General features: G+C 42.0%; 1 protein-coding gene across 5 annotated transcripts in view; it reads left to right on the top strand.

Moving 5' to 3' along the window:
- The window catches only part of CCDC14 (coiled-coil domain containing 14), an 81,098-nt gene that overhangs the window by 49,774 nt on the left and 5,601 nt on the right, over window positions 1-25,723 (top strand). For all 5 annotated transcript variants that reach the window (XM_029605234.1, XM_029605235.1, XM_029605233.1 and 2 more), the window contains 2 exons: window positions 9,593-9,675; window positions 12,308-12,526. In XM_029605234.1, coding sequence (XP_029461094.1) covers window positions 9,593-9,675; window positions 12,308-12,526 — 302 coding nt within the window. The remainder of the gene's footprint in view (window positions 1-9,592; window positions 9,676-12,307; window positions 12,527-25,723) is intronic.

Below are 25,723 nucleotides of genomic sequence, written 5' to 3'. Positions count from 1 at the left end.
CAGTCGTCTTTTCTTCGGGCCGATGCCGAGCGCACTAGCGTGGCCTCTTCTTGCCGCGCACGCACCCGATACTCTCCACTTCCTCTTCCGGGCCGCAGGGGGGGGGGGGGGCGGGAAGAAGAGAGCATGCCGGTGCCGCTGACTCCAGCTGTCCTGCTGCGTTCCGCCCGGGCTGACAGCATTTTAAGCCCGGGCGGAGGAGGACCGGGGAGCAGCTGGATCAGCGGGAAAGTGTGGCGACTGTCTGCGAGCCAGATGCAGCCCTCAAAAGAGCCATATCTGGCTCGCGAGCCATGGGTTCCCGACCCCTGCCTTAAGTGCTAATAAATGCTCACAGCGCTTTCTGAGGTATGTCTCTTGCAAAAAGACAATTTCTGCTTTATGGGAAATTAGTTCCTGGGCTAATTGGTGCCTCTTCTTAGGAGAATTTAGGCCCTTAACATTAATGGAAACCAAACGAATAGCCATGATTAGGACTAAAGTCACTCCACCCAGTAGTGTAAATGTCCAGCAGAATTACAGAATACAGAGTATAAAAATGTATAACTCTGGGAGATATCCCCAAAAGTAAATAAACATAAGCAATACCCATGCAGACCTCCCTCTCCCAGAAATTTCCCCTCCTAATCATTGACCCGCCTTTCCCTCTCTGCGGGTCCCTCCGCATAAGGGGCTAAAACGTGGACCCAGATGAGCACCCATTCCGATCCCCTGACCACCAGGTATCGCAGTTTAGCTCATACTAAAGCTTGAACTGACCACCACATTGTGTAAGGTAGATAATATAGTGCCATAGATGAAAAACATCATAACATCTGCACATGAGAATTCACAATAAACATCATGATGTCTGCTCGCAAAAAAGCTAATGAAAAGGATATATGTTCATGATGTCCCTTTGGTAAGGAACCTGATACCAAATTGCAATTCAGTTCTCATCCTTGATCGGAGAGTGCAGATTGAGAAGTCTCAGAATGGCACCACAGGCATTTTCCTCCCTGCCCCACTTGGCGCCATCTTGGGGACGAGTCTGTCGTAACTAATGCTGGTCCTGCAGGTGGAGAAGAAAAGGAAACGGATAGCGCCACTTGCTTGAAGATGTTCACCACTTCAGCCAGGGATCTGATTCTATAAGAAGCCCCTCCGTGCATAAATTGAAGGGCAAAAGGGGATGCCCAATGGTAGCAAATTCCTTTCTTTCGTAGGGTGCTGGTGACTTCTCGAAGATCATAGCACCAACGGAGCATAACTGGAGCCAAATAGTTATAAATAACTAATTTATGTCCTTCCCAGCTCCAGGCTGCTCTTTTCCGAGCTGCATCTATAATATTTGATTTTTGAGCAAAACTGTGCAGGCATATAACAATATCTCACGGTTGATTATCGCGTTTAGGCACCAACGCCCTGTGTGCTCTCTCTATTTTGATCACATTATCGAGACAGGAGGCCTCCTCCAATGTGCGTGACTTGCCAGTAAGTATATAGTCACAGATTGCTGCTGTCACCAATTTAAGTCTTTGAATTCCTCCCATTCTGGAATTTCTTGTATTCTAATATTGCAGCACATGGATCAATTTTCTAAATCCTCCACTTTATCTGTCAGAGTGGAGTAGTCAGGTATAACAGATTTATATTGCGAGGTCAGAGTGTTGAGCGCCTTGCCATGTTGCTCCACATGTGAGTTCCGGCTCGTCTCCTCTGAGGCCCAGGGAATCTAAGTCCTCCTTGACTGCTGAGATAGAAGTTAATAAATCTATCTTATGCTGCTTCACATTCGCGTGTAGTTCTAAAAACCACTCACGCATCTCCATTCTAGTCGAAAACTCCGTTGACTCTCTGCCGCTTTGAAAGCTAGCGGGCAGGATCTCCACCTCCTTTCCGCCATGGTCTTCTCCTGACATCCAGGCCTGCGTAGCGCTGTCACTGGTCAGATCTGAGGTGTGTTTGCTAAAGGAAAACTGTTTCAGATCTGCTGGTTTCCTTTTAGCTGCCATCTCCAGGGTTTTAACTCATAATAAAGGAGGTTCAGCACCAAAAGTCTAAAAGGATACCTTTTAGAATATGGTGGTTTTCAAATCTGGTGGAAGGGAGCTCTGATTAAGCAGCCATCTTGCATCATGGCAGAATAGTGCCCCCCTGTGTGTTTCTAGATTTTAAGTCATATCATTTTTATTGATACTAAATTATTCAAAACAAGAATATAGTAATTATTCCACATCAGATTTTAATGTACAATATAAATTAACAAATTACCATAAAAATCTATATATTCTTACAAGTATCATGTGTCATTAAATATAGTCATAAAATAAAACTTGTGTTTAAAAGGAAAGTTAGGTGCTATAACATTGTAATGACTTAGCTTTTATTCAGTGCTATGTTAAGAAAATAAGTCACCATTATCAAAATGTACAGTCATCTAAACAGGTCTCAGGTTAGTCATCAACATTTTGGATTTTGGTGACTGGGGATCACTCCTGCTCCATTGCCACGCAGGGGCTCCTGCAAGTAGGGGCGGGATCTGTAGGGGATGGGATGCCAGTATAGGAGTCAGGGGGTTGATCGTCTTTTTTTTATTTTTATTTTTTTCATTTTGGGTGGGAGGGCTGGGCTTAACAATTTATACTTGGTAGGATATCCTGAAGGACAGGCCTACAGGGGGGTTCATTTCTTGGGATAGGAGATTTGGTGCGGGAACAGGGTTGTTTCTATGCCTAGTGGACAGGGGTTATAAGTCTGAGCTTCATGTCCCTTTAAGCATTAACAAGGGTAGGGAGCTCAAGAGCATTGGTGGTATGTTAGCCTGCCATTTCTCTCAAATATTAATTACATCTTCTGACGCACCTTTTTTTTTATGGGGGGGGGGTTTGTGGCTCATTGGGCCTAATTATTTTTCATATGATCAGTAGTACGGAAATGCATATTACCAATATTGCTTGGTCACACATGTTCGCAACGATTTTGGCATTTAATGTGTGTTAATGCATTACCACAGCTTCATAAATAGGCCTGAAAGTTAGCAAGTGAAAATGGTTAGTGGGGAATGGCTATAGGAATTTCTCTTTTGGAGGGAATGTAATAAAAATTTTGTTCTGCCTACAGGAATAAATCTAATGAAAAACATGGTAGGTCAAGAAAAAAAACATACTAATGCTAGAAAATAGTTAGTGAACATAAATTTAAATGTGTGATTTCAATCTGGTTGTTTTTATTTTTTTTTATTTTTTCAAAATATAAACTACATTCCGGTACAGAGAGTTTAAAATTAGAAAAGCAAACGTGAAACACGCAACATATACTGAAACTCTGGGCTGAAATGTTGGGTTTGTTTTACTGTTGGCACTAACAGTGAAGTGGTTTTAAAGATGGCAGCAAAAAACTGTTCTCCCTTTTGTTGTGTATTCCTTCTGCTCCTTGTGGCTTCCTGCCAAAACAATTTTAAAAGCTGGTATGGACACTGGCCAGTGACATAACATCCATAGTAGTGGCTAGAATACTTCTCTGGCTGCGTTATTGATATGCAGACTTCATACCAAAGTCTAACTTGACTAAGCTTCCCTCAGAGATCTTGGGAGGATAGCTAAGGCCTGGAGGGAATTCAAGGTGCCAAGATTTCCAAAGGACAGGTCCAAAGGCTCGCCTCCTTCTTTTTCTTACCAGAATAGAGTTTGGGACTCCTGGAGATTTAAGCAAGGAAGGAATGCAGATTCTCAGACCTTGGAAAGGAGGGATCTGCAGGCTCAGGATCCTCTTCTAGTGCCCAATGAGTGTTTAAGGATGTTATCTCTGGCTCCAGAGGTGGGTGGCTGTCTATCATGTTGTATCAAAGATAGGCCCAAGTTTCAGTGGGTCTGTGAGTCTTAAGGATGATATGGTGTGGTATGTCCTGAGTTTCTTCCTGCTCATTTTCAAATGCTTTTGTGATTTCCAACTCCTCCCCCACCCCACGCCTCCATTTCATGCTGCCAGGAGGAGATCAGCCGTGAGGGTGACTCTAGAAAGGCTTCTCAAATTAAAGATTGTAGTTCCAGCTCAAAGAGACAGTCATTATTCAGTTTACTTTGTGATTCCTGAGAAGGAAGGATCCTTTCATTCCTTTTAAGATCTGAAACAGGCCTATAAAGATAATTCATTTCAAATTGGAAACATTGAATTCTGTGATGATGGCAGCAAGAAGGAGAATCTCTAACCTTGGATTTAATGAAGATTTATCTTCACATTCATTCAGGTTGTGATTTTGGACAGCATTTTCACTTGAAGCCCTTTGGGTTAGCTGCAGCCCTAGGGACCTTATCAAAGGTGATAGTGATTTTTGCAGCAGCCTTTCACCAGAAGAGAGTTTTTTTTGTACATCCCTTTTCTGGATAAATGGTTAATAACAGCACAGTCACTGCAAAGAGATATACTGGCCACTCACAGATTGCTATTGGAGAAATTGACTAACTCAATTCTTGCAAAAATTGAACCAGTCTTCAACCATCTCAGACTTCGGTTTACCTGGGGTCACGGTTCATTGAGAAGATAATAAAACAAGGGATCCAGAGCTAGGTCATCAAATCCTTGTTTATTATCCACCAGGACTCCAGTTGTAGGGTCTTATCCTCAGCTTCTCAAGTCCACAGCGTTAGCATTGCACCTGGTTAACCTGGGTGGGGGCACACATGAGACTCTTCGGAGAGCTTATCTCTTCAGATGAAAATCAGTTTCAGATCTATTTCATACGGCTACTAGTGCCGGAATCCATTAAACTTGCAGTGGTGCGTACATTGCAGAAACCTGACACTGAGTGTGGATCTAGAGGCCCTGGCCTGGGCGAAGGTGACAGCAGATGGTAGTTTGATAGGTTGGGATGGTGGTGGGGCCGCTTGGCAATAGTGATCATAATATGATCAAATTTGATTTAATGACTGGAAAAGGAACAGTGTGCAAATCCAAGGCGCTCGTGCTAAACTTTCAAAAGGGAAACTTTGATAAAATGAGAAAAATTGTTAGAAAAAAACTGAAAGGAGCAGCTACAAAAGTAAAAAATATCCAAGAGGCGTGGTCATTGTTAAAAACTACCATCCTAGAAGCACAGTCCAGATGTATTCCACACATTAAGAAAGGTGGAAAGAAGGCAAAAACGATTACCGGCATGGTTAAAAGGGGAGGTGAAAGAAGCTATTTTAGCCAAAAGATCTTCATTCAAAAATTGGAAGAAGGATCCAACAGAAGAAAATAGGATAAAGCATAAACATTGGCAAGTTAAATGTAAGACATTGATAAGAGAGGCTAAGAGAGAATTTGAAAAGAAGTTGGCTGTAGAGGCAAAAACTCACAGTAAAAACGTTTTTAAATATATCCGAAGCAGAAAGCCTGTGAGGGAGTCGGTTGGACCGTTAGATGATCGAGGGGTTAAAGGGGCCCTTAGAGAAGATAAGGCCATCGCGGAAAGATTAATGATTTCTTTGCTTCGGTGTTTACTGAAGAGGATGTTGGGGAGGTACCCGTAATGGAGAAGGTTTTCATGGGTAATGATTCAGATGGACTGAATCAAATCACAGTGAACCTAGAAGATGTGGTAGGCCTGATTGACAAACTAAGAGTAGTAAATCACCTGGACCGGATGGTATACACCCCAGAGTTCTGAAGGAACTAAAAAATGAAATTTCAGACCTATTAGTAAAAATTTGTAACTTATCATTAAAATCATCCATTGTACCTGAAGACTGGAGGATAGCAAATGTAACCCCAATATTTAAAAAGGGCTCCAGGGGTGATCCGGGAAACTACAGACCGGTTAGCCTGACTTCAGTGCCAGGAAAAATAGTGGAAAGTGTTCTAAACATCAAAATCACAGAACATATAGAAAGACATGGTTCAATGGAACAAAGTCAGCATGGCTTTACCCAGGGCAAGTCTTGCCTCACAAATCTGCTTCACTTTTTTGAAGGAGTTAATAAACATGTGGATAAAGGTGAACCGGTAGATATAGTATACTTGGATTTTCAGAAGGCGTTTGACAAAGTTCCTCATGAGAGGCTTCTAGGAAAAGTAAAAAGTCATGGGATAGGTGGCGATGTCCTTTCGTGGATTGCAAACTGGCTAAAAGACAGGAAACAGAGAGTAGGATTAAATGGGCAATTTTCTCAGTGGAAGGGAGTGGACAGTGGATTGCCTCGGGGATCTGTATTGGGACCCTTAGTGTTCAATATATTTATAAATGATCTGGAAAGAAATACGACGAGTGAGATAATCAAATTTGCAGATGACACAAAATTGTTCAGAGTAGTTAAATCACAAGCAGATTGTGATAAATTGCAGGAAGACCTTGTGAGACTGGAAAATTGGGCATCCAAATGGCAGATGAAATTTAATGTGGATAAGTGCAAGGTGATGCATATAGGGAAAAATAACCCATGCTATAATTACACAATGTTGGGTTCCATATTAGGTGCTACAACCCAAGAAAGAGATCTAGGTGTCATAGTGGATAACACATTGAAATCGTCGGTGCAGTGTGCTGTGGCAGTCAAAAAAGCAAACAGAATGTTGGGAATTATTAGAAAAGGAATGGTGAATAAAACGGAAAATGTCATAATGCCTCTGTATCGCTCCATGGTGAGACCGCACCTTGAATACTGTGTACAATTCTGGTCGCCGCATCTCAAAAAAGATATAATTGCGATGGAGAAGGTACAGAGAAGGGCTTCCAAAATGATAAGGGGAATGGAACAACTCCCCTATGAGGAAAGACTAAAGAGGTTAGGACTTTTCAGCTTGGAGAAGAGACGACTGAGGGGGGATATGATAGAGGTGTTTAAAATCATGAGAGGTCTAGAACGGGTAGATGTGAATCGGTTATTTACTCTTTCGGATAGTAGAAAGACTAGGGGGCACTCCATGAAGTTAGCATGGGGCACATTTAAAACTAATCGGAGAAAGTTCTTTTTTACTCAACGCACAATTAAGCTCTGGAATTTGTTGCCAGAGAATGTGGTTAGTGCAGTTAGTATAGCTGTGTTTAAAAAAGGATTGGATAAGTTCTTGGAGGAGAAGTCCATTACCTGCTATTAAGTTCACTTAGAGAATAGCCACTGCCATTAGCAATGGTTACATGGAATAGACTTAGTTTTTGGGTACTTGCCAGGTTCTTATGGCCTGGATTGGCCACTGTTGGAAACAGGATGCTGGGCTTGATGGACCCTTGGTCTGACCCAATATGGCATTTTCTTAGTGTTGGGGACAGTGGGCTCAGAGACAGTGCAATATCCAGAAGACAGAATGGTCTATGAATTGGTTGCAAACCAGAGTGATTTGATTGGCTTTTCTGGAATTTGTGCCTCTGCTTCTGGGTCAGGCAATCACCACAGCAGTATCGTATATAAGTCATCAAAGAGCAACCAAAGGTCCTCAAATGTCTTTAGAGACAGGTTTTCTTCTTACCTCAGTGTCAAGAATTTTAAGGATTTGTCAGCGTCTCACATAGCAGGTTTAAACTATATTTAGCAGATTATCTGAGTTGCAATGTGGTCAACCCAGTAGATTGGTCTTGTCTTGAGTAATCTTTCCTTCAAAAGATGTCTAGATAATGTTCATCATATGATTCATGGGAACTCCTTAAGTATGCGAAGGTGCAGAAAATTTTCAGACATAAGAGGGACAATCTGTCATTTGAAATTACTGCTCCGGTACAGGTTTGGCCAGCAGGTCCTTTCCTCCTTGGCACTTGAGTGTACTACAGCGGATTGCGGAGCATCCAAGTCTGGTGATTCAAGTGGTTCCACATTAGCCATGGCATCCTTGGTATGCAGATTTCAGATGTTTGATACAGGTAAGGCATCTGGAGTTTCCATCCCACGTGGATTTGCTGTCACATGGTTTGATTCTTCATAAAGAACCAGTTCAGTTGTTTTCTTACTGCTTGGCCCTTGAAGCTAGAAAGTTTTACACTTCATTAGCTAATTTGTAATTTTGTACTATTCTTTTTGGGATTTGGTGCATCGGGAAGCAATGTACTCCTAGTAAAGTTCCAGTGACAATGATTCTGGCTTTTTATTTATTTATACATACATACTGGAAGGTCTTTCTAAGATTTTGGATTGTAATTCCTTGCAGGTGCAGCTTGCAGCTCTGCCAATACACAGAGGACATATCTCGGATAGATCCTTGTCTTGTCATCCAGATGTTTCTTCTTTTATTTTGAGGCACTTGAATTTGATTTTGCCTTTTGGCAGGGCTGCAATTTGAATCTATTGTGGCTTATCTGTTCAGTCCGAAGAATTTCAGAGTTAGAAGCATTTTCATGCAGAAAGCCTTTTTTTGTTTTTTACGTAGAATATGGTCAAAATGTGGACAGTTCCTTCATTTTCTGCCCAAGTTTGTCTCTGCCTTCTGTTGCATGCAGGTGATTTGTTTGCTTTCATTCTGCAAACATGCAGACTTGGCAGAGAAGAGTGCCTTTGAGATATCTTAAGGTTGCTGATGCCTTTAGGAGGTTTGAGCATTTTCTGCTATATAGTGGAATGCGGAAAGCTGAGACAGCAGCTACTGTTGTGATGGTGTGCTGGATTAAGAGGGGACTACAGGAGCCTATGTGGTTTCTGGTGTGTCCTTACCAAAACAATTGAGGTCTCATTTCACGAGAGCTCAAGTTACTTCTTGGGCAGAACTTAAGTTGATGTCTCCTTTGGAGATTTGTCAGCGACTTGGCCTTCATTGCATTCTTTTCTAATTCTTCCCACCTCAATGTCAGGACAGTTGAGGAGACCTCTTTCGCCTCCCGTTTGTTGCCAGCAGGATTTGCAGCATCCTGCTGGGTACATCCCATTCATCTGGACTGGTCTGACTGGATGATGAGGAAGATGAAATTTAGTTCTTACCTGATACTTTCCTTTCCCCAAGACCAGTTCCAGACCCTCCCTGTGCTTCCAATCTGGCGTATCTCTTCCTTCTGTATTTGGATTGATATTAAAGAACTGATTTTTTTTTTTTTGTGGTGATGCAGGTGAGTGATTTCATGGTTGTCGATGAAAACCTACTTCTTTCTGGAAGTTCACTGGTTGTTTGAAATTAATGAAAAAAATGTAAATAACATTGATTGCTTTGAATTGAAGTTGTCCACAGTTAGCTTGTTGCAGATAATATTGGCAGGCCAAGGTCAGCACAAATGTATATAAGGGGTGACATCAGCAAACCTGTTGGTCTCTATCTCCACCTGCTGGTTGATTAGCATATTCCATTCATCTGTACTGGTCTGACTAGACCACAGGAGAGGAAATTATTAGATAAGAACTCATTTCGCAATGACCTTTTAATATGTAGAACTGAAATTGTTTCCTAAGTACATACATAGTAATATAGTATTGATGGCAGAGAAAGACCAAAAAGTCCACTCAGTCTGCCCAGCAAGTTTCTTATGGTAATAACCGCCATTCCATGCAGGTTACCCCCATGTTTGTTAAGGGTAGTAACACAGTGTACATCCCTATTGTGCCATTCTTTTTTACATTCATCCCACTTGCAGGAATCTGTTTTAGGAAGAACACAATATTTAAGTATAGTAACCAAACTATGTATTTCACATTTATCCATTTTTATTATTCACATTAAGGCGCTTGAGAATATTGAACCAGCAACTGCGAGAAAGAGAGCGAGCTGAAAAGGAATCCCGATCGGATGCCTACAACTTTGAATGTAAGTAATAAAGTGGTGTGTGTGTGGGGGGGTTGGTGTTTCTTGTATATTTTTTAATTTTTCAGTCTTTGACTGCATGGTTGTGCAAGATTCTTATGTGGTAACTAAGGTATTTACAGTGCTGAGGCAGAGGTAACGAGAGAGAATTGGTCTTTTTCTAGAGCATATACAGATCAAAATACTTGTGTACTTTCATTGTTCCCTTTATAGATTGATACAGAAAAGTCTTCTTGATTTTATCCTTTTTTCTATAATAAATGTATTTCCCGAAGCTTCCTGTTGTGTCTTGACTAGATTGCAAGCTGCATGGAGCAGAGACTGTCTCTTGCGTGTATCTGTACAGTGCTATAGAAATAATCGGCAGCAGTAATAGTACTGTTCCTGCAAAGAATCTTTCCCAGCCAAGATTTTTGTAATTCATTTGAGATGATGGGGAGACTGCTAGAATCTTCACAGAGCAGAGCAAGGCCACTTGACAATAACATCTTTGTTAACAATTACATCTGTACTTGCTTATTAATTCTTGATTTGATTTCCTGCCATTTGTATTAGGACATCATGTCTGACTACAAATTAAAAAAAAAAAAAAAAACTATTAAACTTACATTGACCTCTAACCAGACAGACAAATTAAGTATAGATCAGATATTGCATTGGTACATTTTCATTTGTTACAGTTATAGGGAAGTTCACAAGCTATTTTTTTCTGGGACCTGGGGGCAGGGATCCTTCCTCAGAAGGATAAAGATGGACATCTTTCAGTGAAAAAAAAAAAAAAAAAATTGCCAAAAGGCTGAGAAAAGAATTCAGAAGACAGGAGCTGTAGTAACTTGCTAGTGCTCTCAGCACACCGCCTCCTCTACTTGGCAGGCCTGCTGTGTCTTCTATGGAGATACTCCAGGATAAGCCCAATTGTTGAATCGGGCTCGCTCTTTTTTTTTTTTTTTTTTTTTTTTTTTTTATCTTGCAGTTTTAGGCGGTGTTTTACATGTTTTATGCAAGGTTCATTCTAGAAATTAAAGATCTTAAAATTAGTACAGTTGTATCTTGATTCTTAATTTCCGGTTTGGTTTTTTGGAGATTTTGTCATTATAGGAATGACATGCACGTTTTGGGGTTTTTTCAGTGTACTTTAGCAAGATTTGGTTGTGACCAGAAGAGAGTGGGAAGGTTGGGGTACATATTCTTTTTAAGATAGGGGCGAGGTGGGAGTGGTATTGGAGAGTATTTGTCCAGACGACTCGTGAGAGGAGTGGTGGAGAAGGGATAGTTATTGTTTTAATTATTTGATGCATATGCTGTTGTATTTGTTAAATTATATTTTGATGTAAGGGTATCATATTAATTTGAAAATTATAATATAGTTAACAAAAGACCCATTAAACTAAAATTCACAACAGACATTTACTGTATTCATTCTGTGTACTTAACTGGCAAGAAGTAGGTTTAATTTAAATGTCATTACTATAGAATAGGAATAATGTATAGCATTATTTCTCAAACAATTCCTCGGGTCCACTTGGCCAGCTGGTTTTCAGGATATCCATAATGAATATGTATGAGATAAACAGGGTGATCACAAAAGATGCTTTAGTTTTAATTACTTATATTTATTAAAATGAAACTTACAGCATTGCTTCTAGCATTACAAAATATGGGAAATTTAATGCATGTGCAAATATCAATGTGGGATCCTTCAGCATCCAAAAATATTTGCAGACATTGACTAAAGTTTTTGATAACTGTATATAGAATTTTTTCACTAATGCTATTCACAGCTGCAGAAATTTTTGACTTTCAGATCTTAAACCATAACATCCATCTGTTCAGATTTTTCTGACAATCTGCTTGGAGATTCCCTGCTCTCAAATTTTTCTAGAAACTCACACTGCGCTTACATAACACTACTACCAGTTTCACAAAATCTTTTCACTAGAAGTGCATGCTGCTCTGCTGTGCACGCCATTTGGTCCTTTACTGCTGTATGGCTTATGAACCTGCTGCTTAGGTATACCAACTTAAAGTCCCTTATCTCACATATTCCGAATGACTGTATATAAAACTCGTTAAATAAATAAACAAATAAATATTCAAGGACACCAGAAACTATGCTACAAGTCAAGTATTTCTTTTCGTGAGCACCCTGTAGTTGCATGTATTGCCTCCATTGTATTCACTTATATCCCATGCATATTCATTGCAGACTGGCAGGGTGCACCAGGTTGAGAAATGCTGGTGTTCAGGAACACCTTGGGGTTTTTCAGAAACTAATGATGTTCAAGTATAACATTTATGAGAAGGTACAAATGACCCAGGAATGTAGCAGTGTGTACTTTGTGATGTGAAAACATTGCTTTGAGACTTATATGTTTGAAATGTTTCTTAAAGCTATAAGGGAGATATAATCTGAAAAGATATGCACCATCATGATTAGTGGATGTTTCATGAAGATAATAGATGTTTATTAATTGTATGGGACTGCTGTCTGATAACATGCTTGACCTAAATCTTTGGCCCTTCAGGGATTCCATTTCAAAGCAATTTTTCTGGAGCATGTCCATTTTCCTAAACATGCATAACTTGGGCACAGAAGCTCAGCATTATTTAACACAATTTGTGTTTCTCATAATAGTGCTTTCTCTTCAGTCCATGAATATGACACTACAGAGCCAACTGAAGGAATCTCAAAAGAGCCTCGAATTACTGCAGAGTAAGAATGAAGAGCTCCTTACAGTGATTGATAAGCAAAAGGAAGAAAACAAAAAGTTTGCAAATATCATTCAGGAAAAGGAACAAGAGCTGCTTCACAGTAAGCAGCAAAGTGATATAGTTGCTACAAAGGTTAAAATAGGTAGGTATTCTAGCTTGCATCAGTTTATCCTAGTACTGTGCTAATAGTGATGAGGGGGATGGTGAACTGTATTTCATTATAAGTATCAATTAACACTGGAACAAGACTCTGCTAGCTCAGTGTTTTCCAACCAGCATGCCATGGAACCATTACTACTACTACTTCTATTTATATACCTTCGGACTTATCAGGCATGCCATGGAAAAGTCACCACTGCCTATAGCTCAAGTCCAGACCAGCACCTGGGCTCTGCTGCCAGCACCACGCAGCAGTAAGCGACATCAGCGTTGGCTCTTAAAAATATGTAGGAGCTCCTTTCTGAGCATGTGTAGCCGTGCATTCCTGTCCTTCCTAGCTACAGCCTGAGCCCTGGCGTGTGGGAATCAACGACTAACATGGAGGGCTCTGTATTGTGCAGGGCATGCACTGTACCTCTTTCTCTTCCAACCTAAGTCTTATCCCTGGGGAGTGTGCAGTGAACACCACATGTGACTTAGAAACTCTAAGTGCTGACAGCAGTAGCAGTGAAAGAGTTCTGGTAGCCACATGCAGCAGTCAAAGTAACTAAGCCAGCTGCCTGTACTGCAAGGATTTCTGATTTCTCAGCATGTAGAGGGAGCTGGAGGCTGGCAGTGGGTAGGTCCATTCATGGCAATGAACCGAGGGGATGGGATAGAGAGAGGAGTCTATGCATTGATGAGGAGTTTAGGGTAGGGAAGGACTAGGAGCCTGCAGATAGTGAGGAGCAGAGGAAGCAGGAGCTAGGGCAGCTTAGAGTGGAGAGGGAGAAGTAGAGAGCAGCTGAAGGAGAAAGGAGGTAGACCCAAGGCAAGACTCCTCTTTGCATAACAGCAGGGCCAAAGAAGTCCTACTTGGACTTCATCCTCCGGTGCCAGAAGAGCCATGGAGATGGCAGGAGAAATTCATGGGTAGCAACTGGAGGAACAGATTCAGCAGCATTTAGCTGCACATTGTGTATATGCATGTCTGTGTGTGTGACTCGCTCTTTCTCCACATCAAGCCGGGGTTATGGGGGAGCTGCCAGAGCCTCCTGCCGCTGTATGGGTTTGTCAGTTAATCTCAAGTCACTGGAACTCTGCTCCATTGTGGCAGGTCCATGTGTGTCTCTGCCCTCTCTCTCACACACACATATTTGAAAGAGGAACTAAGTAGTTTTAGTGCTTCTCTTAATGTATGTATGCCTCGAGCTTGAAAATGTTGGGAGCTCTGTCCTAGCACAGTGGTTCTCAACCTGTCCTCATGGACCATCCAGCCAATTTGATTTTCAGGATATCCACAATGAATATGCATATGATGCATATTCATTGTGGATATTTTGAAAACCAAACTGGTGGGGGGTGATCTTTGAGGACGGGTTGAGAGTGGTTAAGAACATAAGAAGTTGCCATACTGGGTCAGACTGAGGGTCCATCAAGCCCAGCATCCTGTTTTCAACAGTGGCCAATCCATACAAGTACCTGGCAAGTACCCAAACATTAAATAGATCCCATGCTGATAATAAGCAACTTAACTAATAGCAGTTTATGTACTTTTCCTCCAGGACTATGTCTAGGACCATGTCTAGGACTAGTTCACTATATATTTGCTGACGATGTTCAGATCCTTCTACCAATTAAAAGATTCATTACATAGTACATTAAAACTGTGGGATATCTATTCCAGTTCAATAAAACAACTACTTACATATGTCACTTTCGCTTAACGACACAAAAACAGAGATTCTTTATATTTGTAATAAGGTGACTGAAAAAATCTCACTAGATATTAGTTCAAATCCATCCCCTTTGAATATTAAGCAGGAAGTTAGGGATCTTGGCGCTATACTAGATAGCGAACTTAATTTAAAGGCTTTTATAAAAGCTATAATTAAAGACGGCTTCCACAAACTGCAAATTTTAAGGAAATTAAAACCTTTGTTACATGATAACAATTTTGGAACAGTACTTCAAGCTCTTTTATTGTTGAAGCTGGATTACTGCAATGCCCTCCTTTTGGGCCTACCGCTGTCATCCATTCACCCCTTACAACTTTTACAGAATGCTGCCGCACGTCTGCTGACTAAGTCCAAAAAATTTGACCATATCTCCCCAATTCTGATGAGCCTCCACTGGTTGCCCATTCATTTTCGAATTCAGTACAAATGCTTGACTCTTATCCACAAAACCATCTATGGCAATAACACAGAATGGCTAAATGCATCCCTTCACATCCACACACCCTCTCATAATTTAAGGTCTTTAGGCAAGGCACTCCTTCCAGTCCCATCTCCCAAATCAGTACATCTGAATGCAGTCAGGGAAAGGGCTCTCTCCCCAGCCGGGCTGAAACTCTGGAACTCTCTTCCACTTAATAAGAAACAACTAAAAACATGGTTGTTTGCGCAGGCTTTTAACAATGCAGAATGACATCTTTTAGCGATGACTCCTGGAAACTTAGATTAGATAAAGAATGTTTATTAGCACTATAACACTATTTTACCAGTAGTATGATATTTTATTAATTTTATGTATTTTAAGTATTGAGCATTTTTATGAGTTTTTAGTATTTATAGGGTGAATTATTTATTTAATGTTTTTCTTTTTGGGACAAAGCATTAATGACTGTCCCCAAATCTGATGTAAACCGACATGAAGTGTATACAATATGTTCAGTATATAAAAATGCCTAAATAAAATGTCCAAATTTTTTTTTAACCCACCTAAGCTAACTGCCTTAGCCACATCCTCTGGCAATGAATTCCAGAGCTTAAATGTGCGTGCAGTGAAAGAATTTTCTCTGATTTGTTTTAAATGTGCTACTTGCAAATTTCATGCCGTGCGCCCTAGTCCTTGTATTATTTCAAAGAGTAAATAAGTGATTTACATTTACCCATTCAAGTCCTTTCATGATTTTATAGACCTCATATCCCCCCTCAGCTCTCGCTTCTCCCACTATTCTCTCTTCGTCATCCTCAACAACCATAGCACTCTACAACTCAGGTCCTTTGTCAGCATCTGTGTTCCCATATCTGTCAGCTTACGGTGTCCCTCCATTGACTTTGTTTTGTCTTTAAACTTCTGATCTGTACCTGTAAAATTTATATGATTGATTTATTTTCTATTTTTATAGCATCCTCAAGGTGTCTCTCAACATTTAAAACAAACTGTAACACAATAGTGCAGATAAGAGTACATTGCTAGGTAAATGAGAACAAGACCTTAGTTTGAAAAAGTGAGATTTTTCACAGGATTGACAAGGAAATGGCCTATTAGGAATCATGTGGAAGCTTATGCCATATCGTCTCGGGAAAGAAAGAGCATAAAATGCAAACAAAAACAGTACAGGGTTACAGAATGAATGTAGAGCAATGACAGACTAATGCCCTAGGAGTTAAATGTGAGGTAAGATAAGAGCTGACATTTGGAGGGAAGCTTATTCCAGAGGAAAGGTGCCAGAAGAGAGAGAGAAAAACAGGAAATTGCTTGCTTTTACCACAAGGGTATAGTGATAAGGGTGAATCACTGACTGTGGACGAGGGGTAACACAATGGTGAATGAGGGCAGAAAGAGAGGGAGGGGACAAGAGGTAAATACATAAATGTTGCATTGGAAGCAAACACTAGCTGACAAAAATGTATATATATTTCTCTGAAGGCTAAGTGAATCACCTAGTCATGCTGGATGATGATATCTGATAGTGCCACATGGAACACATTTCCAGAGCTTTCCAGGAAAAACACATTTTCCAGAACTTTCCAGGAAAAACAACAAAGATCCCTCTGGGCATGTGTGTCTACACCCACGAAGTGTGCCTCAGTTCATCGTTTCCCACTCAGAGCAATAGACTCGTTTTTTTCTGCTGCTGTTAGCTGCTATTTTAAGCTTTTATTTATTTTATTTTTTTCAAAACAGTTCTTGTTTTTGGTCAAAACTGACCCTTAGTGTTTCTTTCTCTCCCTCTTCGAGTTCTTAGTTTGGTTTTATGACGTTGTCAAGCTTCACTTGTTTTTCAGTGAGCTTGTCAGTAGGCCCCATTTTTGTTGCTATGACAGGTTTTCCTGGCCTTGGATTTCTTCTGTTGATTTTTGTCTCTTTTTCCTGATGATGGCAGAGAAAGTGGCCTGTAGTTTCAAGAAATTTCCAGACTGCAAACAAAAGGTGTTTATAGCAGATATCATTAGATCCTGTACAAGTGCCTCAGCAAGGGCCTTGATACCTCTAGCTGCAGCATATGCTCTAGGATGTCACCAGGGGCCATCTAGCTATGTAAGATCAGCCCAGGTGGTGGCCGGATTTAGAGTAGGAATATGCCACACTGGGTCAGACCAAGGGTCCATCAAGCCCAGCATCCTATTTCCAACAGTGGCCAATCCAGGCCATAAGAACCTGGCAAGTACCCAAAAACTAAGTCTATTCCATGTTACTGTTGCTAGTAATAGCAGTGGCTATTTTCTAAGTCAACTTAATTAGTAGCAGGTAATGGACTTCTCCTCCAAGATCTTATCCAATCCTTTTTTGAACCCAGCTATACTAACTGCACTAACCACATCCTCTGGCAACAAATGCCAGAGTTTAATTGTGCCTTGAGGGAAAAAGAACTTTCTCCAAGTAGTTTTAAATGTGCCACACGATACACAGGTCCATAAGGAGCCCTGGTGCATAGCTCCTGACTTCAGGACCACTGCTGCAATGACCAGACTAAGAACAGTGGAGTGGATGTGGGAATTGCTGCATATGCTCAGAGGGGACCGTCAGCTTTTTTCCTAGAAAACTCTGAAATCATATTCTGTGTCAAATGACATCAGCATGACTAGTGCTTCCCCTGTCTTCATAAAACACATGCTTAAGGTATGCAACTTTGTTTCCTTAGCGTTTGGGCAGGTAAGTCCCAATGAATGGGGTTATGCACCATTGCCAGCAGATGGAGATGGAGCAAAAGCTGACATCACAGCTATATAGTCCCACCTCTATTTTCTGTCTCGAGCAGATGGTGGACCTGCATTTCCCTTCAGGGGATTGCCAGTGACTTTAAAAAAAAAAAAAAAAAAAAGGGTTGAAAGAAAATATAAAAGACAAGATGTCTGTGTAGCACCGCTTACCTCCTGAGGTGATACCATGCAGTCCCTCCCTCAGTAGTGCCTGAAGGCTTCCAGACTGAAGGCTTCCAGAGTGCCTTCAGTCTGGAAACCTTGACTGGCATGGACCTAAATTCCAAGTAGCAGTTGCAGGCCAAAAGAGGCTTGGCTGTGAACGCTTTAACCCTCTTCCCCCACCCCCCCGTAGTCAGGACCCATTCCTGCTCTTAGCCAAAAGGTTTTTAACTTGAAAGGAAGACAGCAGGGGAAAGGTCTGTTTCCGTGTCCTTAGCGTTCGGCAGTCCCGCTCATGTCTCTGAGGAGTTCTATGAGGTGAGGAGAGAGTTGCAGGTTCAGCAGCCATTTGGCTAGGCCTGTACCCAGGCTTCTCCTAGTTTGCCCAGTGGTAGGTATGGAGTGGTTTCATGTGCTTTTTGCTGCAGGCATCTATAGGTGCTTGTGCATCCATGTGGGCATCTGTTCTCATCTGTTCATGCAGTTTGGGCATTCTTCCTTCTGGCGTACATCTTATGGGTCCAGTTTAGGTGTTGCGACTGGGTATCCAGTTGGACAAGCAGCCGAGGCGCATGGGCTTGGATGCACATTTTTTGTCCCATCCCTTGCTTGATCCATGGATTGAGTCCTCAGGGGACACTGGCTCACAGGACATCAGATTCAGGAGTATGGGGCCTGGAATAGACCCATTGTCCTTTTCCTGGGTAGAATTCTTCCAGGGATTGCAGACATTTCTACAGGGCCGATCTTCTGAAGTGGCAGTACCTCCTAAGGTGGCTTTGAGTGCTCCTCCGCATGTTTCCATTGTCAAGCGCTGTGCGATATGACAGAGTTCGAATGCAGGTGGATCAGGATGATACCAATGATGATGGGGCGGCTCTTCTGGTGAGGAAGGGGACATTTCCTCCAGATTTGGAGCCATGTAGAACTCTCTTCCATTTCTTTCAGAGAGATGAGTTGCTGGGTTTGATATCTCAGACCCTGAAGGCCTTCAGATGGACTGGGCCTGACTTCTTGGGGACAAAGGAGGAGGAGGATTCTATTTGCGTCACTCTGCGCAAGGCTTCTTGTTTCCTTTCCCTCTTGGATGCAATCCAGGAGTTGATTGATCTGAAATGGAGTACGCCAGAGGTGTCTTTTAAAGGAGGGCGAGTCGTGGCAGGTTTTTTTTTTTTTTTCAATTATTTCTTTATTAGTTTTCCAAAATATTACATAAAACACAAAATATGTTTAATTCACATTTCTATTTATAATCTTAACTTGGGAAAACAAATTATTTCAAATAATGACATTACATAAATGTTCAGAAAACTTTCCCAAGTTAAAAATAATAATAATGAAGGGGGTCCTATCTATCACAAATAACCTTCCATAATTACTCATTTTGTGAAGGGACATCATCTATCTTAACTTCTATTGCTTCTCCAGGTATCGAATCTTGGTTACAATTAGAACTTGACTTATCTTTCAAGAAATTCTCAAGCTGTAATGGTTCATTGAAACTGAATTTTTTGCCCTGGAAATTTAAAAAACACCTAGAAGGATATCTCAAATAAAACGTTGCTCCAATTTCCAGGACTTTACTTTTCAGTGCCAAGAACTGTTTCCTGCGGACCTGCGTAGGTCTAGAAACATCTGGGAACATATAAATCTTTTTACCACAAAATTGCAGGTCTTTATTTCTGAAAAATTTCTCCAATACACATTCCTTATCTCTCTCAGCCATAAAGGAGACAAAGAGAGTTGCTCTCTTATTTATGACATCTATTGATTCTTCTAAGAATGTCGAAATTCCCATACTACTTTCCTCATTTATCCTAGCTCTTATATCTGATCTAGACAGGAAGTAATGTATCTTAGAGAAAGCTGGTATATCACTCTCTTCATACATTAAGATCTCTTTTAGATATTTTATCAACATCTCTCTAGGGGACAATAATCTGGTCATTGGAAAATTTACCAACCTTAAATTTTTTGCTCTTACCAAATTCTCTAAATTTTCCAAATCGGTATGTATTAGAGTATTATCTCTAATTAATACGTTATCCAAATTCTGAATGTTATTTATTTTCCCAGTTACTTCATTTAACATTACTTCCACTGCGCTCAATCTTTTACCTTGTTCCAATATTGATGTTCTATTCACATTAACCAATGATGTAAGAGAGGAATTAACTTGAGTCAGATTCAAGTCCAATTTTACCAGTACCCTCCAGAGGTCCAAGAGTGTCACGGCTGAGAGTGGAAGGGACATCTTGCCGCCCTGATTAGAGGCTTGGGAACTGAAACGCCTGCTAATTCCAGCTAAGCAGTGAGTCATTAAAATCAGCGAATACCAGCTGCTGAGCCCGAGCCCATACGTCATCATCAGGAGCCCCGGGCTTTAAAACCCGAGAAACGCTGGTGTGCAGCCGGCGCGCGCCAAAGGCGCGCGCGGCTTAGACCAGCTTTGACTGGGATTTGACCGGGATTTGACTGGCTACCGGAACTATTAAAATCAATGGGCCGCAAAAGGAAAGCAAGATATATCACGTCTTCACCCACAGCAACCTTAAGAACTGGACCCATGGACGCCCATGTAAGTCGGCAGGGACCGCCAAGAATGGACAGTTTGCGAGATTCGTCTGAAGCCTCGCTTAGTCCAGGCAACGCTTTAACTCCCCCCCAACCGAATGAGGATCCGAGAGATGGACAACTGGATGAGAGGGAACCATCCAACGTGAGTGCAAATGTGGTGCATGCCGCGGCGGATGGGACTGATCCCACTAATTGCCTCAAAGATTCTTTAGTTGGGGCACAAGGTAGGAACCTAGTTGTGACCATTGGTGATACACAGATTAGTCGTGGCAGGTTTATACCCTTTGAATTCGCAGGCCAGAGAGCAATTGCGTTTCCCTAGGGTGGATGCTTTAGTGTGTTCGGTCACGAAATATACCACATCCCGGTAGAGGGAGATGTGGCGCTGAAGGATACTTAAGATACGAGGATTGAGGCTATCCTGAAGCAAGTCTTTGATGCAGTGCAAATTGCTTCTTATTGTGCCTTGGTAGCTTGGGCTACCTTGCATCTTTGTCAAAAATCTGGTAGCACTGGGTCTGATCTTAGACCTATAATAGAACTGAGGGCCACCTTCTTGGCTGATATGGGCTGTGACTTGGTATGCACAGCCGCCAGAGGAGCTGCTTCAGTTATTGTGGCCAGGCGGCATCTGTGGCTGAGCAACTGGTCTGTAGATACTATGGCAGAGTCCAACCTTACTAAGCTGCCCTTCAAAGGCTCACTTTCGTTTGGCAGTGAATTGGAAAAAATGGCAAGTAAATGGGGAGAGACCCAGGCCCCTTGTTTGTCAGAGGACAAGAAACCCATTGAACCGGTCTTCTCGGGCAATTGGCCACTCTCTGGACTACCGGCATTTTCGGCCTTAATGGGGAGGTTTTTCCCAGAGGTCCTTTCTCTTCCGCAGATCTTAGTCCTTTCACCCCCCAAGTTCCTCAAAAGGATGCAGGCTCTGGAGGTGGAGCTCCTCTGTCTTCCCAATGAAGGGTGGGCTCACCTGGTGGTTCAGGTGATAGGTTGTTGCCTATTCCGGTTTTATCACAGGTAGGTCCAGATTACTTCAGATCAATGGGTTCTTGAAGTGATTTGGAATGGGTATGCTCTTGAATTTCTTGGCATTTGTCCGGATGCCTTCATGTTCTCGCCATGCAACTTCCCTCAGAAGAGGGTAGAAATGGAAGCGACATTACAACGGCTGTTGAATCAGAAAGTGGTGATTTCCATTCCCGAATCACAGCAAAATACAGGCCCATATTCCATTTATTTTGTCGTACCCAAGAAGAAAGGCTCATTTCGGCCCATACTGGATCTCAAGGGCATCAATCGTCATCTATGAATCACGCATTTCAAAATGGAAACGGTATGCCTGTCATATGGCTGTCCAAGCAGGGGAGAACCTCATGTCTCTGGATCTGACGAAAGCATATTCTGCATATTCCCATCCAGCAGGAATATCAGCGGTTCCTCTGCTTTGCTATCCTGGATCATCATTACCAGTTTCAGGACTTGCCTTTGACTAGCCACGCCCAGGACCTTTTCCAAGATCAAGGTGGTGGTAGCAGCAGCCCTTCGCAAGGAGGGCATTCTGGTTCACCCCTATCTGGATAACTGGTTTATTAGAGCCAAGACATTGGAAGAAAGTCTTCGTGCTTCCCACAGGGTGGTTTCCTTGCTACAGGAACTAGACTGGGTGGTGAATCTGGCCAAGAGCAATTTGCAGCCATCTCAGCCCCTAGAGTATATTTCGGGGTTTGATTCAATACAAGGCAGGGCAGAGTGTTTCTGCCGGAGTCTCGGATCCACATGTTGATGCTGGGAGTTCAATCCCTGAGGAACTCTGTTTGTCCGACTATGTGGTCTTATATATAGGTCAGGTGTTAATGGCTGCTACATTAGAAGTGGTTCCCTGGCAAGGGCACATGTGCACCCTTTTCAGTGAGCCTTGCTTTCCCGATGGAATCTTCAATCGCAGAACTATGCGGTGAGGCTGCTTCTTCCCTTTGAGGCGAGATCTCAGTTGGTCCGAGTGTAACCACCAGTCCATCTCAGGAAGGGAATTTCCCTGACGCCACCAGATTGGTTGGTACTCATGACAGATGCGAACCTACAGGGCTGGGGGCCTCACTGTCAGGAGTTGGTGGTGCAAGGGCACTGGAATGTAGCAGAGTGGCAGTAGAATATCAACAGACTGGAGGCACAAGTGGTTCAGTTGGCATGCCTGCGGTTAGCCGAGCACTTAGAGTCTCAGGCAGTCCGGATAATGTCAGACAATGCGACAACAGTGACTTACATCAATCATCAGGGTTGAACCAAGAGTCAACAGGTGTCGGAGGAGATAGATGCGCTCATGGTGTGGGTGGAACATATCCGACTCTCACATTGCCGTAAAGGACAATATCCGAGCTGATTTCCTCAGCAGGAGAAACTTGGACCCAGGAGAATGGGAGCTGGTGGATGAGGCCTTCCTTCTCCTGGTTAATCACTGGGGCCTACCGGATCTAGACCTGTTGGCGACCTTCAACACCACAAACATTCCACGCTTCTTCAATTGCAGGCAAGATCCAAAAGCGATGGACATCGACAATCTTGTTCAGGAGTGGCCACGCGGCACCCTTCTCTATGCATTTCTGCCCTGGCCTCTGATAGGCAGGTTGGTCCAGAAGATTGAAAGTCAAGCCAGCACCATCCTTTAAGTGGTTCCAGCATGAGCTCGAAGGCTGTGGTACACATATCTCCAGAGACTCCTGGTGGGCAGTTCCCTCAGGCTGCCGTCTCGGATGGATCATGTCAGAGGCCCATTCTGCACCATTGAAAAACTCATTTGTTGAAGCGGGGTTTTTAGCCTGCGGTAATTTTCACTCCAGGCCGGAAATTTTCTACTCCTCTAGCCTATGTTAGAGTGTGGAGGGTCTTTGAAGCCTGGTGTTCTGAGCGAGGTACTCAACCCCTCAAGGTGGATATTCCTTTGATTTTGGAATTCTTACAAGATGGCCTACTTGAGGGTTTGGTCTTTAACACCTTGAAGGTTCAAGTTGCAGCCCCTGGCTAGTTATAGAGGAAGAGTCAATGGAGGGCCTTCATCTTCTCATCCAGATGTGTCCCATTTTCTGCAGGGAATTAAGCATCTTTGCCCCCCATTGCAACTTCCAGTTCCTCTGTGGGACCTTAACTTAGTCCTCGAGTTTTTGGCAGGTCTGCCCTTTCAACTGCTGCATACTTTCCTTGCAGCTGCTTACCTGGAAGACAGTTTTTCTGGTACCAATCTGTTTAGCATGTCTGGCCTCTGAGCTGCAGGCTCATTCCTGCCATGAACCTTTTCTCCCTATGACTCTGGTGCATTCAACTTCGGACTTTGCCCTCCTTTTTGCCCAAAATGGTTTTGGACTTTGATTTGAATCAGTCCATTTCGGTGCCTGCCTTGGACAGGGACAAAGATGAAGCAGAGTACCGCCTTTTACATTCTTTGGATGTCAAGCTTCATTTACTTCAGTACTTGGACATGGCTAAGACTATTTGGAAGCCTGATCGCCTATTTGTGCTCCATGGTGGAGATAAGCAGGGAGCACTGGTGTCACAGGCAATGATTGCCCGCTGAGATAAGGAAGTCATTATGGCAGCCTATGTGGCTGCTGAAGTTGCCTTACTGAAATAGATTAGACCACATTCCATGAGGGCTCAGGCGGTATCATGGGCAGAACTTTGTATCGCCTGCTGAAATTTGCTGAGTGGGAACATGGTCATCTTTACACACCTTCTGCAAGCATTACCGCTTGGATGTTGGGGCTAGGGAGGATGTACATAAGACAAGCGCAGTAAACTTCTTATTGGTCCGTCAAAAATATTTATTGTATTATTCCAACATGGCAACTCCACATGTATATATACCAAATTTTAGATGAAAGGTCCCCCGACACGGACCCCATGTTTTGCCAGTCCGGCTACGTTGGGAGGGACAAATTTTAGTGCCACCAACCTGTAATGACAGAATACGTGTATATAATCAACCAACTTAAATAAAGGGCAACAAACAAATTTTAAACAGAGTCATCTTAAAATATCTCAATAGACCTACCTGTGTTTCAAGCTACATTCATTCCAAGGGGAGCGCACAATACATACCGGACAGAAGAGATTTAAACGCTTACATTTTGGTGCGAAAATGGTCCACCTATCCGGGAGGCAGGTCAAGTATCCAATCAGAGCACACCACATACAAGTAACAGGAAAATAAATTCAGATGAAATGACTCCATTCCAGTTCTAAATTTAAACCTTTCGGGGTTTCAGTATCCAAAATATAAATCCATCTCTGTTCTGTTTTAAAGAGCAGTTCCGAGTAGTTACCGCCTCTTATTTAGGGTGTAGTTTTTTCCAAAACAAAGAATTTTAGATCAGACACTGTATGGGAACATTGAATCCAGTGATCAACTAAAGGGGCATTTTCCCGGCAATGTTTAATATTAGACCGGTGTTCAGTAATGTGGGTTTTAATCAATCATTCTTGAGGTTTTCCCTACATACGATTTTTGACACGGGCAGCTGATGTATATTACTCCCATTGAAGAACAATCAGATTCCCCTAGAACTGGATATGTTTTCTTTGTGGTCGGGTGAACAAATAATGTCAAAGAAAATGTGTGGCAACACACCGAACAATGTACACATGGTTTATGCATACCATTACCAGTTAGAGCATTTGTATTATAATTTATAGCTAGAGTACCTAATTTGTCACGTAAATTTTTACCCCGACGGTACGTGAACCGTAATGTACTACGAAAAATGTCATCAAGTGCAAGGGCTGTCCAATGTTTCCTAATAATCTTAGTGATTGCGTGGCTCATCGTAGAAAAAGGTAAAATACAATTAACCGCACTGGACTAGGTATGCTCTTGTGGCAAAAATAACTCCCTGTTCACATAAAGGGCACGTTTGTACGCCTCTTTTAAAACTTTAAATGGGTACCCTCTTTCACTGAACCTTAACAGCATCTGCTTAGCTTGGCGTATATACTCCTCCTTAGAGGAGCATAGACGCCGCAGTCTCAATAACTGGCCTGTGGGGATATTCTTTTTGAGGTGATGGGGGTGAAAACTGTCAAATGATAAAGTGTTACAGTCAGTGGTTTTGTGAAATAAAGAAGTTGAAATACCAGTGTTATTAATGGTAATCAAAATGTCCAAAAACAGTACCTGTTCCAGATGAATGTAAGCATTAAATTGTAAATTCCTATTACAATGATTCAACCAATCAATAAACATGAAAAATTGTATGTCTGTACCCAGCCATATCAACAACATAACATATCAATATAGCGTAACCATAAGTGTATGAGTGATGACCATATTGAAGAATATATATATATATATATATTTCTCCTCAAAATCGGCAAGTAGAAGGTGGGGGAACTAAATCGTTAAGTATTGTAATCAAATGTGAGGAATCCCTCACATATGATTTACTTAATGGTACAAAAGGTTTTAGAAAAATATCTACAAATTTAGACAATGGTTCTAAAATGGAACCAATGTATGTGGTGTGCTCTGATTGGAT

This window comes from Rhinatrema bivittatum, chromosome 6, assembly GCF_901001135.1.
Source record: "Rhinatrema bivittatum chromosome 6, aRhiBiv1.1, whole genome shotgun sequence".
NCBI lineage: Eukaryota > Metazoa > Chordata > Amphibia > Gymnophiona > Rhinatrematidae > Rhinatrema > Rhinatrema bivittatum.
Note: the sequence above shows the minus strand (reverse complement) of the source record. Positions and strands in the feature narration are given on the sequence as shown.